General features: G+C 39.7%; 1 protein-coding gene across 5 annotated transcripts in view; it reads right to left on the reverse strand.

The window, feature by feature from the left end:
• Positions 1 to 15,207, reverse strand: part of PHEX (phosphate regulating endopeptidase X-linked) — a 209,922-nt gene that overhangs the window by 16,674 nt on the left and 178,041 nt on the right. For 4 of the 5 annotated variants that reach the window (XM_077890213.1, XM_077890215.1, XM_077890214.1 and 1 more), the window contains 3 exons: positions 10,119 to 10,173; positions 4,545 to 4,612; positions 886 to 1,016 (listed from right to left, as the gene is read on the reverse strand). In XM_077890213.1, the coding sequence (XP_077746339.1) occupies positions 886 to 1,016; positions 4,545 to 4,612; positions 10,119 to 10,173 (254 nt within the window). The remainder of the gene's footprint in view (positions 1 to 885; positions 1,017 to 4,544; positions 4,613 to 10,118; positions 10,174 to 15,207) is intronic. The other variant, XM_077890216.1, reaches the window with a different exon arrangement.

Raw genomic sequence — 15,207 nt, forward strand, 5'->3', positions numbered from 1 at the left:
AGTAACTTGTTGGTGACAGGAGGAATTTCTCCTTGGTGGACATAAAGGATATGTACATAATGAGAGTTACAGCAGCACTTGCTGTGGGAAAAGAAGTGGAGACAAAGTGTGACCTCTCTCAATAAGAGGTTAGGTGACTATGTTAGAGTATGTTCCCACTGTGGACTTCTAGGCAGCCACTGAAAACCATTAGCTAAAGGAGTTTGTGGTGTGTGTCTTTTTCTGGGTGAGCACGGAAAGAGTGTAGCAAGGTGATTCAGATGAATGACAGGTAGGGAAGAAAAGAGTGCCAAGAGGGGGTGAAGGCAAGGCAAGAAAGGAACAAAATTTAATGCACACAAATGGCGTGTAAAAAATTTCATTCTTGCCTTCATGGAAATGTATGCATGTAAATATAATAGAAAATAAACATTTTAAAAGTACATTTCTTTTGTTCAAAGTTCTATAACATCTCTTAACCGATTCAGTCATTAATTCAAATTAGTGAGATTTATTTCAATGAGTTAAACTTAAGTAGTAATTTGGAAGGAAATTTTTAAAAATGATAGGGAGTATAGATTCATAAGAATGTTATTGTTTATGTTTACTGCAATATTTTTTACATTTATCTAAATCTAGGAAAACAAACTAATGTTTAGGCCTGTGATACTCAAATTTGAGCTTGTATCAGAGTCAAGTCACCTGAGGGCTTATGAAAAGACAGACTGCCTGAAGACCAGTGCCCCGCTCCCTCCCTCCAGGATTCTGGGTCAAGAGGGCTGAAGTAAGCCTCAAGAATTTGCATTTCATTTTTTTTTAGATTTTATTTATTTATTTGAAGAGAGAGAGAGAGGGAGAGAGAGAACAAGCAGGAGGAGCAGCAGAGGGAGGGAGAGAAGTACTTACATTTAAGCCAGCTTTCCTCCAATAATAGTTGCTATATTGGTTAACCATGCACTTGGTTTTTTCTTTAAACTTTTCTTCTGAGTCAGTAGACCACCAAGGATCCAGGTTTCCATTTTTATCATATTTTCTACCTAGCCAAAAGGAAAGTTAAAAGATATTTGTATTACTTGCGTTCTAGGATTTTTATGGTTTCTGGTCTCATATTTAGATCTTTAATCCATTTTTAATTTATTTTTATGTATGCTGTAAGAAAGCAGTCCAGTTTCTTTCTTTTTCATGTTGCTCTTCAGTTTTCCCAGCACCATTTGTTGAAGAGACTGTCTTTTTCCCACTGGATACTCGTTCCTGCTTTGTCAAAGATTAATTGGCCATATATTTGTGGAATCATTTCCGGGTTTTCTATTCTGTTCCATTGATCTATGTGTTTATTTTTGTGACAGTATCATACTGTTTTGATGACTAAAGCTTTGTACTATAGCTTAAAGTCTGGAATTGTGATGCCTCTGCTTTGCTTTTCTTTTTCAAGATTGCTTTGGCTATTCAGGGTTTTTTGTGGTTCCATACAAATTTTAGGATTCTTTGCTCTAGCTCTGTGAAAAATGCTGGTGATATTTTGATAGGGTTTACACCATCTTTCCAAAAACGACATCTACATGCCCAACAGACACATGAAAAGATGCTCAACATCACTCATCATCAGGGAAACGAAAATCAAAACTCCAATGAGCTATCACCTCACACCTGTCAGAATGGCTAGTATCAAAAAGACAAGCAATAGCAAGTGTTGGTGAGGATGTGGAGAAAAAGGAACACTCCTGCACTGTTGGTGGGAATGCAAACTGGTGCAGCCACTGTGGAAAACAGTAGGGAGGTTCCTCAAAATGTTAAAAATAGAGCTACCCCACAATCCAGCAACCACACTCCTGGGTATTTACCCAAAGAATACAAGAACACTAATTCGAAGGGATACATGTTTATAGCAGCATTGTTTAATGTTTATAGCAGCATTATCTACAATAGCCAAATTATGGAAGCAGCCCAAGTGTCCATCGACAGATGAATGGAATGAATGGATAAAGAAGTGGTGTGTGTGTGTGTGTGTGTGTGTGTGTGTGTGTGTGTGTGTGTGTGTGTATTATTACTCGGCCATGAAAAAGAATGAGATCTTGCCATTTGCAATGACAGAGATAGAGCTAGGGAGTATATGCTAAGTGAAATAAGTCAGAGGAAAACAAATATCGTGTGATTTCACTCATATGTGGAATTTAAGAAACAAATGAGCAAAGGGGGGTTGAAGAGAGGCAAATCAAGAAACAGATGCTTAACTCTAGAGAACAACCAGATGGTTACCAGAGAAGAGGGGCTGGTTGCATGGGTGAAATAGGTGATGGAGATTAAGGAGTGCACCTGGGATGAGCAGAGGCTGATATAAGGAGTGTTGAATCACTGTATTGTATACCTGAAACTAACATTACACTATATGTTAACTAACTGGAATTTAAATAAAAACTTTTAAAAAGAAATCTGTACTATTTATGGAAACTAATTTCTTCATTTTCCCTTTCCCTCAATTCAACAGACCTTGAAAAAGCAGTCCCAGTAGCAAGGGTCACTCCTGGAAGCAGCTCCCACCTCCTCACCACTGTCACAAGTTAATTGTAAAAGGCAGTGTGGAGGGGAGAAAGAGGTTTAAAGAAGTTCTTTCCTTCTAAGCAACAAAGAACATTCTAAAAATAAGATTCATCAACTTATGGCATGTACACTGTGAACCAATCTTGAATTCTTTATTTTCACCTGATATGACCGAAAATGTTCTCTAGATTATGAAATGAAATGGTTTCATTCAGAAAGCCCATGGAGGGAGGTGGAGCACCACTACCAGTGAAATTCCAAACGATCCATAGGCCCAGCCCAGTGAGTCATTCACACTGTGAGACCACAGCCCCTGACTCAGCCTTATAGGAACGTATTTCCTCCACAGTGCTAGGAGCTGAGAGACACATAAAACCTCTGTTATGAATCATCCCACAGCCACCAGTGTGCATAGAAGGCCCATCTGTCCTGCTGTGACAAGGAAGGTTGCTCCAAAAAAGAGAACTTGGAACCAGAATGGAAATCTCCAAAACATAATGGAAAAAAAGATTAATTCTACATGTTGTTTTTTGCTACAGGCTCACTCTCTGTTTTGTCTATACCCTTCAAAAAAAGTTTGAGTAGATTTGGACTATCGTTTATATTCAAGATTACTATTGGTTTAAATTTAATTATGCAAAGAACTCTTCACTGGGCTTATACAAAAGTCCACAAAGCAAATTGAAATAATCCAAAGCTCTTTGGCAAGGGTGGATGCCACTACCAACACCCCAAGGAGAGCATGGAGTCACTGTCCTCCACACACTATCCAACCAATCATTAAACAGTTACTAGGTATGTAGTTAACCATGTAACTCTCTGTTCTAAGTATTGGTTACAGAATGCAATTGCCATCATTAGATCATGTCCTCTGAGAATGGCTCCAGAAGGCCTCCAAAAGATTCAGGAGGAGAACTGTACTTCATATTTCCCAGGAAGAAGGCCCCAGAACCAAGAGATCACTACTGGGTTATGTTTCTTAGCTAATATCCTCATCTTAGATAAACATGCAAAGATAGAAAGTGTAGCTCTGGAGATTGTGATGACTATAAAGCAGCTACGTTTTAATAGGGAGGGGAGACACCAGAGAAATAGAAACCCTAAGTGACTCAGGAAGGGCTGCTGGGAGCACAGGAAGAACTGTCCAGAAGGAGAAGAACCAAAAGAGTCTGGCCCTGGTGTAGGCATCCAGGAAAGGATGTTGGAGACCCCACAAGCTTGGAAGAAAGAGGTCCCTCTACACAACCTTGCCTTGTGCCAGCCAGCTTCTTGAATCTGCCATACAATCATAATTGTAATTTGTGGCTAATTCATAAATTTTAGACATTTCATGTGACTCTCAATAATGCTCAAAGGTAAAGGCGAAAGGAGTGTTGATGAAAAATGATGACTCTCAAAGGGTGCTAATTTCAGTAGTTTATGTCATACTCTGTTCTTGTGCTTAAATGTCATCAGGATACATAGCATATTCTTATATATTATACATTATTAGGAAAGTGTAGCCTTTTAACAAAATTCTGAATATATGCCAGGATACAGAAAAACAGAGCTTAAGCATTGCATAATCCTTGCAATAGTATAATGGGATAAGGCAGCCAAGCTCCAGAGTCCTAACTGGGTGAGTCCTAACTTGGCAGCATTTATAATCATCTTGGGAGCAGAGCTCACACCTCCAGGGACAGCATCTCAAGATGGTGAATAAAAAAATGACAAAGGGGAGAAGCTATGAAGCAATTCGTGTAACGCTCGTGGCAGCTATAGCAATCTGATCTAAATGCAAAGCTAATTTCACTGAAATTACAAGGTCTTTTTTTCATGCTAGCCCATCACCAATGGGAACAATTATTTATTTATGGCAAGCTATCACAGCAAGACATGGGAGAAAGTTTTCAATCAGCAATCATACTGCTTTGGATAATCTTCAGTCTATGATGATGCCACTATGCAAAGATAATAGCAACAATTAACATCCATATCATCAACATTATCATAAAAGTGGCAGCTTATACAACGGAACCAGTACTTACCATTATTATCAAATCCGTGTGTAAATTCATGTCCAACAATTACTCCTATAGCTCCATAACTCAGAGATCTATGGTGTAAATATGTAATTTGGAGAAAATTACAAGCATGAATCTCAGAGTATAATCCTTTGATTTTCTTCAGTGAAAGCCAAGATAATCTGTTTTCTAGTAACCACAGTAATAACAACTTAATAACCACACCCACAAAATTATTTTTTTAAAAATCTAAACACACCCTTCTTTCTCATTGAAATGGGCAAAGAAAATAAATTCTAATACTGTCACTATGATCCTATGTAGGATTTTAGGGATATGAAAGAGAAAATTTCTAAAGTCCCTTCCAGCCCTAAGGTTTCCTATGATTCTGTATCTGCTCTAGCCAGTTTATATCTATAAACATTCAAAGCAACAGCAGGGTTTGAAAAGATCCTGCCAGTCAACATACCATTTATTTTTTTTTTATCTGAGAACCTGTTGAAAAATCACTATAGGGGCACCTGGGTGGCTCAGTTGGTTAAGCAGCTGCCATCAGCTCAGGTCATGACCCCAGGGTCCTAGGATCCAGCCCCACGTTGAGCCCCACATTGGGGGGGGGCGGTTCTTGCTCAGCAGGGAACCTGCTTCTCCCTCTGCCACTCACCCTGCTTGTGCTTGCTCTCTCTCTCTCTCTCTCTCTCTCTCTCGTCAAATAATAAATAAAATTTTTAAGAAAATCACTGTAGACTCAGAAGTTAGAAGTTAGTTTCCCAAATGTAATCTTAAAAAAGTAACAGATTGAAAGGGATCACTGCTTTCAAAGGTAGTTGCATCCCCTTGCTTCTGTGACAGACAAGCTCACAAGTGAATGGCAATGATCCTTAAGCCTTAACCAGGTTTGGAAATTGCAGAATTGTGAGCCAAGAGTGGTTGTTCAGTAGCACTTGGTCAGGTAGCCATACATAACTGAAACAGAGTATATAAAGGATAAATGAAGAAATCCATAAGGAGGCTTCTGGATGTGCGTGTGTGTCTGAGACCCTCTCTCTCAACTACAAGTTCCATGAAGGCCAAACCCTTATCTACTTGATCACTGCTAAATTCTCTGTACCTAGTATACAGTAAGAAAGCAACAATGATTTAACTAATCAGTTAATTAACTTTACCATTTCAAGGAAGTGATAGGTCTACATGTAACTTATTTTAGTTATTTAACATGTAGATGAGAATTAAAGACAATTTAAAATCCTTGTTATGAGGATTCTTTCTGAGATTCGCAATTATGCTAAAAATATTTCACAGTTGGCGCCTGACAAGTGACATCAAAGTCACCCGGGCAAATGGAAAGGACCCATAAGTGGGAAGAACGAAAATTTTTGAAGCAACATGTTATTACAGGACATAATGATCCTTAACATGCTAATTGTTTGTCTCAACTATACCCAAGGAAGTGCTGGAAGATTTAATTTTTCCCCTTGGTGGCAATTCTTCCCTTTGTTATTTCTTTCCTGCAAGGTAATTTGCATTTGAAAAAACGCTTCCTACTGTTTTTACATCATTGCAAACCTTCATTAAGGAAGTAAGAGTAAAATTATGCATTTCAATCATGGAGCTCTCATGGCAGTGTGGGACAAACTTATAATTTTACATAGTGCTGGTTTCTGCAGCAGGAGCTATCACTATGCAGCCTGTAACATTGCCCCTTTTTTATGCCTTTCAGCCCTGGGCAGAGTACTCAGTCCTCTACAACCCCTGGTCAATGCTGGTGACTGGACAGACCTAGGGAATGAACAATGGAAGCTTATAGCAACTGCTCTGCAATAAATGTCCCTTAACAGGGGCTGCTCCAATGAGCTTCCTATTTGCAAAGGGTAATAAAGAATTCAGAAAATGACTGAATCACTGTAAGTTCCAATTCTCAGTCTCATAATCATGATCCTTTGGACAGGGGACAAGAAAAAGTAATTTTATGTGACTGAGCCTTAGAATGATAATGTTTCATAATGCTGAAGTCACATCTTCCATTTCGTCAATGGACATTACTAAATGAGCATGCCATAAAAATAAATAAATAAACTCAAATGCCGTTTAAAATGTGACTGGCTGGCCAGAAACAAGAAGACTGTTGCAGAGAAAAATCGAGCCTTTCAAAAGTGAAATGGAAAAAATGACAATTTTTCCACCTACTCAATCTCTCTCGTGTTCTCACTACCCCATGGGTTTAACGTATGCACTGGATTTTGCTGTCAACAAGAGGACAGCCAGGCCGCTGCCTGCAGCAACCATGATTTCACGCTGTCAACAAGTAAGGGCTACTCTGTGCCTGATTCAGAAATTCATTAAAATCTCTGATTTGAAAGCGGCTTTCAGGTTATCTACTTCGACTCCTTAGCAGAGGCATGGGCTTCCTTTATAAAAATCCATTCCAATAGTCATAGGACTTCTCCTGGGATTTCCAATGACCAGGAGCTCACGAGGAGGACCATTTCCTTTTCAGATGGTTCTAAATAAAACAGCTCTCCCCAACACTGATCTGCAGTCTCCTTCCTTTGTCTTCTACCTACTGGTCGCCGATAGTCTCTATCTGAATACCCTCTGACCACACCCCACCACCCCCACCGAACACAGTAAATTGTCTGCTGCCTTAACTCTCCTTCAAAAATGTGAAGACACTTATAGGGTTCCCCTTCAAGTGTCCTCAAGTTCTTTCAATTGTTTTTCTTCAACTGTGAATTCTAGACCAGCATTTTCCAAAACACAAGGAAAGGGGAGACTTCAGGAACCTCTGGCTTAAACACATCTAAGTGTTTCTTTCTTACAGAGAACTGCTTGCACATTTTTATGCTGCTGAGTATTGTAATTCTCCAAAACAAAAGGGAGGATGACTTACCTCTGTTACTACTTCGTGGAACACACAATTTGGGATGTTGTCTTAGGCTACTTATGATCCTGATCCTTTCTTCTAGAAACAATGTAGCTTGTCCTTGTCCCCATAATTAGACTCAACAATCAGGGAAGGACTAAGCTAACCAGTGAGAACACAAAGGATACCTACTCCCTGGGTCTGGAGGCTATCCATCCAAAACAGATGTATGGGAAGCCATCTGACTGGACTGTGATTCTCATGTCTTCAGCATCTCCATCTTTCCAATGCCACATACCCCAAAGATGCTTAATAATTATTCATTAAGCAGCTATCATAATAGAGGATGGAAGGCTTCAGTGAGAACACAGAACTTCTTTAGGGAAAAAATACAAATCTCTCTCTCCCACTCAAGTATCAAACATGGCTCAGCATAGGGCTGCACTCATAGACACTAATATTATTTCCGAGGTTTCTATGATTTTGACTTTTAGATCAGAAAATCATGTTCACAGACCCAATAAACACATTCACTGAATCAGTAACTTTAAAACCTAATCAGACTATTTCCAAGTCTCTAGGTGCATAACCACAATAACGGAAGCCCAGTTGAACTGCTAAAGACAAGCAGAATCAAAGAATCCTAGGACATGTTTAGTTTGAAGGAAACCTAGAGGATATTTAACCTAGATCTTTAGTTTTCTAGAAATATATGTAAATTTTTTATCTGAATGATAGGGAAAATCAATTCCAACTATCTGAACGCTAATAAAAAAAACTTTGCAGCTGAGGTTTGGGATGATATTAATGGATTTGGTTAATACAAACAAAGAATTCTCATTTTCGCTAATAGAGTGCTTCCTTAAAGCTTTACTAATGCCAGCTCCTGGTCGCGTCAGCACTCACCATGTATGAGCACACCAATCCAACAGCTTCCAATTGCTAACACCTGAAACTAGCTGTCTGAGGATTTGTTCTGGCTACCAGAGCCCTCTTGGTTGGGATTAGGCAACGCCAGAGACTTAATACACTTGGTGGCAGCCCTCAAATCAATGTGGGAAGGTGAGCTGGATGCTAAACAACCCGGCTCCCCAGCCACTGAGGTGGGATTATGCTGAAGCCTGTTGTACAGTTCCCCAGCAGCACCAAGCCCCAGCTGCTCACAGTGATAACAGACTGGGAAATACATAGGTCGTAGGTAGAATAATGGCACCCAACGATGTCTGCATGCTAATCCCCAGAAGCCATGAATATGTTATGACATAGCAAAAGGGAATTAAGGTTGCTGATACTCTGAGTTTAAGATAGGGAGATTACCCAGGATTATCTGGGTACACCCAATATACTCACCGGGGTCCTTCAAAGTGGAGGAGAAGCCAGAAGAGGACAGTCAGAAGGACAGGTGACTATGGATCTATGGTCAGGGCAATGCAACGTTGCTAGTTTGGAAGATGGAAGAAAGGCCATGAACCAAGGAATGGGGGCCAACTCTAGAGGCTAGAAAAGGCAAGGAAATAAATTCTTCCCTACAGTTTACAGAAAGGAATGCAGCTGTGCCGACATCTTGTGTTTAGCCCAGTGAGACCCAGGGTGGACTTCTGACCTACCGAACTATAAGCTAATGAATTGGTTTTGTGTTAAGCCATTAAGTTTGTCCTAATTCTGGAAGCCATAGAAAACTCATACAACACAATTTATTGGCTTCCTTCCCTCCCTGTCTGCCATCTCTGCTCCCCTGCTGGTGTTTTCTGCTGTCACCTCTCGTAAGAACTCCTTGAACTCAAATCCTTGTCATAGGGTCTGCTCTTGGGGGAGTCCAAATCAAAATATTGCTACCACATCTCTCGTATGTTTATATGTATGTGATCCCATATGTTTTTAACCTATAAAATATCTCAACTGTCATTTGTCCAAACCGAAACACAAGACCCTAAACTTCTAAAAGCAAGACTAAATTTTCTGCATATTAAAGCACCAGAGCATACAAAGCACATAATAAAAGTGGTGATATTACCAACAATTAATATTATCAGAATTCCCACTATGTAAATTCTTAATTACCTAAGTCCACAATCTGTTGGTATTAATGACCTTTAATATCTCTAACTCCAGAGACTGCCAATTTTTGACCTATTGTATAACTACCCAGATTATATTTCTAAAGACAAATTTGATTATCTTTATTTGTTCAAAACCTTCTATATTTTCTACTGCTTGTCAATGTCCAGGCTCCCTACCTGGCACTCACAGCCCTCCAATATCAAATATCAAACTTCTTTTCCAGATGTCTTTTCCACTACTTCCCTTCATATACTACTTGGACCAGACAAACCAAAATCTTTGCTATTCTGTACACACTTTTCTTTTCTCTTCTTACATGATTTCTTCCATTTCTTCCATGGGTTAGACCCCGCACCATCAACTCAAGTCCCAACAATCCTTGAAGGTCCAAATATTTGTACCATGAGTCAATGCACAAGTGAATAAATGCATAAGAATGAAAGCTCCATGTGTAGAAGTTGCCTCTCCTGTCCAGTCATACACTCTGATAAAAAGAACAGGAAAACAAATACCTAAACGACAAAAGCAGGACTGACCCACACCTGGTTCTGCACCATCTCTGTGCTGAACAACCACTGGCTTTGTTTGTTTTTGTGACTTTATATCCTATTCTCTGCCAAACCAGCACGTCTCCCTTACTTATCAATAACTGGCTTCTTCACTCATTTACTTACCGAGGATATTCTGTTCCCCAAAAAAAAGGTTTCTGGAGCTCTCCTGCTGGAAACCCTGGGAGAAAGATAGACAAAATTGTAAGGGATACAGAGATTGATTCAACAATGAGCACCTGGTTCAAGCTTTAGTCTGGAGGTTTCAAAGGCCCATCTGAAAGGTCCTCCTTGTGGAACTGGGAGCACTTTTCACAGATTCAACTGTTGCCAAAATGATATTAATTCAACGGAGTTTGAAATAAGTGCATCACATTAGTTTCGAGGAAACCACTTTGCATGAATACACTACTGGCACTGTCCAGCCTGCTGTGAACTGGGCTCCTTCATATAGTATGTGCAGGAGACTTCCGGCTATCCAGACGCTTCCCCCGATACTGAAAGGGCCAGCTACATGGATATGCAGCCTATGCTGTCAAAGGGGCCCCCCTAGGTGCCCCATTTGCCTGCAGCATTCTTGATACTACCCAGAAACACAGAACTCCCCTAGGCCCACAATGTGTGTAAGTTCAGTGAGACTCAAAATGAGTACAAGGTAAGCATGTCACATCTAGGATTGAGTAGATGGAGCCTTGGATAGCCCCAAAAGGGCTCTTTCCATTGGGACCAGGATTTGCTTTGATCACCAAAAGAAAGGCAATGGCATTCTAAGCAACATGAATGACCTGGGCCTTATCATACCCTTTCTTATTTTTGTTACTTTCCTGTATTAACTGAAAATTACATAGAAGGAAAGGGAAAGACAAGGCGACCCCTAGTTCCTTTCCCTTTCAGTCCTCCCTTACTCATCAGCAAGCCAGAAGTAGCAAGGGTGAATAGAATGTATGTGCATTAAGAAATAACATAAAAGCAGGCAGGTTAGCTTCGTGCAGCGTTTCCACTGTCCTGGTGAGAACAAAGTATATGTGCATGTTTAAGCTACAAAATACAAACTGTATAATTTTGGTGATTTGGTGATTCCACACGCATGTCAAAAGCTCTTATATTTTAATTTAAAACTAACATTGTACAGGTGAACAGTAAAATTATGCTGAGGACTTAGAATTTTTATTTTTCTTACAACTTACAATGACATTAAATTGCAAATAAAATTGACAAGTCTAGAGAAAGAGAGGTCATGGAAGGCAGGCCAAAGCTTCATACCTGAGCACCTTTAACTGCTCTTCTTCTTGCTTTCTGAACAGGGGGCCCCATATTTTCATTTGGCATTGGGCCTTACAAATTATGCAGCTGGCTTTGTGCAGACGAGTGGGAGAAATGCTTTGCTTTGGTATTGCAGCTCACCACCAAATTTTGCACCCTGGGCTGATCCTAAGAGCTACATTCATAAATCCTAACAATCAGGAAAGAAGACACAACAGAGAGGGAGAGAGGGAGAGAGAGCAAGCACAGCCTTCTGCAGTGTCCTTGCCTGCTTCAGAGCCACTGCTCTAGCTCCCGTGAGACTGAAAGCTCTTTTATGAGTTAAAATGTTTTCTCTTCACTCTCCCTCTCAACATAATACCTCCTTGCCATGAGAGGATACTATGACACTAGGAGGAGAAGTGAGGGCAGGAAAGCAAGTTCTTAATTTAGAAGTGAAATGTTAATTCTATATACCTATTCTTTATATTTTCTTAATATCAGTTTGAGATTTCAAGGTACAAAAACCTCACTGCAAAACAGAGAAGGATCCAGCTAGTGGTTCTCTGTCTTCCTGCTGCTTTCATATAGAGGAAGACGCATGACTCTGAAGGGGCAACATCATATTAATCTTCATAATTTTTAAACTTCCTTATATTTTTTTTGCATCTTGACATCAATATTCCATCCTCTTTTTCGGTGATCACTTTTAGTAAGTCATTCTAACTTGGAGATATATATGCAAGTATATATTACATATATATGCAAATCACAGTGTTTATACGAAAGTCTCTTCTCACACAATAAATCGTCAAAAGCCAATGATATTTCCTAATAAGAACAATGATCATAAACCAATGTGATCTAATTATGAAATCATTATGGCTTTCCTGCCTGGTACTGTGCCCAGCTGGAAGCATTTATGTCCACTGCCAACCTCTTTACAGGAAGACATCTGACACCTGCATGTGCCTCCATTTCTGCGGCTTTTGCTGCGAGAGGCCCCACACTCGCAGGCCACAGCCACCACACGCCTCTGATCAGCTGTGTCTACTCAGCTTGTCGGGGCCATGGAACCCTACACTGATCAACACAAGAATCTGATGCCCTCAGGGCTGTTTTGCTGAAGAATGGCTTCACAGTGTAAGCTGCAGTTCTGGAGGTGTCAACTGGCCAGAGTGATAGATCAAAGCCCAACAAGGCCAACTCAGCATCTTATCTCATGAAGTGGATACACTGTATTTGCCAAAGGTAGAAAAAGAAAAAATAACTAAATAAACAGAAAGGGAATTTTCTCTTCTCTCCCTTTTAAATAGGCTTTTCTTGTTTGTTTGTTATTTTTTTTTTGGCAAATCTATTTTATTTCCTTTTCCACCCATCTCAGCCTCTGCTTCACCAGTTTCACACTTTTAAAGCTTTTTTTCTTTTTAAGCTCCTTTTTCTATCAGTTTATTTATGGGAGGCAGCCTCACAATGTAAATGAGTGTCTATACACATACATATGCCTATATCCATATTACATATTACATTCAGACACGTTATGCATACAAACATACAGATACATATACATCTGAGAGGAGAGAGGGAGGGAGAGGAAAAAGAAATGTAACTATTAGATTGGCAAAAATTAGTAAATTTAGTAATACGTAATGCTGGCCAGGGTGTAGGAAGCATGTTGGTGTGAGCATAAATTGTTGCAAGCATTTTAATGAGCAATTTAGTCATATCTTAATGCTTTAAATGCCACTTTTAAAAAATGAGTAACTACGTGACAACATGGAAAAAATATCTAAAAGATAATATGGAGTGAAAAAATATTCAGTGAAAAACCAGCATTTAGTTGTGTACATGGTCCTTTTCTGCATAATGTATCTATAAACACATGTATAGGTATGTACAGTCAGTTCTGCTCTAACACTTATATTGAAAAGGCAAATTTACTCTAAGGTGATTGACACACTGGGGGAAAAAATTGGGGCCTAAATGCAATTTCATGTTTGCTCATGTGTAATTTCGTCCTCAAGAAATGCAAAGCAAAAAATGGACCAAATGAACTGAGCCACACAGGAGTACACAAAACTCACACATCCCAACATGGACCAGTTAGTTACCTCAGTTCACCACATGTGTTAGAAACCATAGCCACCCACATCTGGTGTTAAAATTTTCCTTCTAACTTCCGATCACCCTCCTTCAACCACTATACAATAACTCATAAGCTACAAGCCTCCCAATACCCACTCCCACAAGCAAACTTCAGGTCTTTTCAACTGAATATGCCATATTCACTCTAATATTTATGTATTTACTCATTTAATAACATGCATAAGACTGTGCTATCATTTTTCTTAAGATTTCATTTATTTTTAGAGAAAGAGAAGGCAGGCAACAGTGCGAACAGGGGCAGAGGGAGAGGGAGAGAAGCAGATTCCCCACTGAGCAAGGAGCCTGTGCTATCATTTTTATTAGGCTCCTGGCTTTTGTTTTCATGTGTCATAGATAACATTTGATTGTTGTGTCCCTAACCCCATTTTTCTCATAAGCCTGTGGCTTTTATTGCACAATTTTGTATAACACAGTGATGTTTAGGAACAGATATGTCACATTGCAGCAGAGCTAACTGTATATGTACATGTGCACATCTATGTGTATATGGACACATATAGATTCCTGCCAGTGGTCCTCAAATTTTATCATGCATCAGAATCACCTAGAGGGCTTATTGAACAGATCGCTGGGCCCCACACTCGGGGTTTCTGAATTAGTAAGTCTGGAGTGGAGGCTAAGAATTTTCATCTTTAACCAGTCCCCCTGTGACGCTGAAGCTGCTGGTCTGGGAGCCACAGGTCAAGAGCCACGGCCCAATCCCTGCTTCATGTGTACTGTGGAGTCATGGCTACATATGTTCACTGCTGCATCACTATAATTGAGAAAAGTGTGCAACAAACCAGATGTCCAACAGGAGAAAATGACTTAATTATGGCATAACCTACTACGGACTGCTCTGTAGCAAATGAAAAGAGGTAGGTCTTAATATTCTAGTATGGAAAAAATCTCCAAGACGTGTTGGAAGAAAGCAAGGCACAGATACAAATGTATAAATACCATTCCTATTTTTTTTAGATAAGTACCATATCAGTGTAGCACATGAATGCAAATGCACAGTAAAGGTCTGTAAAATACATATCAAAGAGATCATAGTGGCTGCTTCTTGGAGCTAACAGGGACTTGGGGGTAGTGACTGGTTAAAGGGATTTTGGACATAAATGTATGTTGTAAATTTTAACTAGTCAAAGGTAACCAACTTGTGTAATAAAAATCAATTCTTTTAGAAGTAAACGTGTATATATTATAGAAAATTCTTCTGAAGGTTATACAAAAATTGTTTACAGTTCACTAAGCTTACATAGTAGCATTCTGCTCTTACATTTGTCAACACCAGCAAATTTCATTCCTATTTCAAGCAAAAATACAAATTGTGGTTATGTAATTCAAAGACTAAAATTCGAACAGAAGATAATATTATTTTCTGGATGTTGTAATTAGCCCCATTATTTGTTAGTTCTCTTTTTCAGATCTGCGCCTGAAGCACAGGCCTGCTTTTGGCTTTCTATTTGTGTCAAACCTTCCTTTTTTGCTGGGGTCTCCCCACAATTCCCACATTAGCGAACAACGACGAACTAACCTCGAGGGTTTTCGTTTACAGGACAGACACGTTCACCAAGCAACTGACCATACTCAGTGGGCAACTAACCCAGGCAGGTTCAACTATTTGACCTTTGAAGTCACAAAGTTATATCCTAACTGTAGCTACAGCTTTCCAAGAAAACTTCAGTGCCTCGACATGTTTTCCCCAATAGACTCTCAATCGAAATGTAGATTTTAACAAAATGAAAATCCCTGTCCAGCTCCATGCACGTTCCATTACCCCTGTGTACTCTTAGCCCTCCCTACTGCCGAGGAATAAAGTAGC

This window comes from Canis aureus, chromosome X (genome assembly GCF_053574225.1).
Source record: "Canis aureus isolate CA01 chromosome X, VMU_Caureus_v.1.0, whole genome shotgun sequence".
Lineage (NCBI taxonomy): Eukaryota > Metazoa > Chordata > Mammalia > Carnivora > Canidae > Canis > Canis aureus.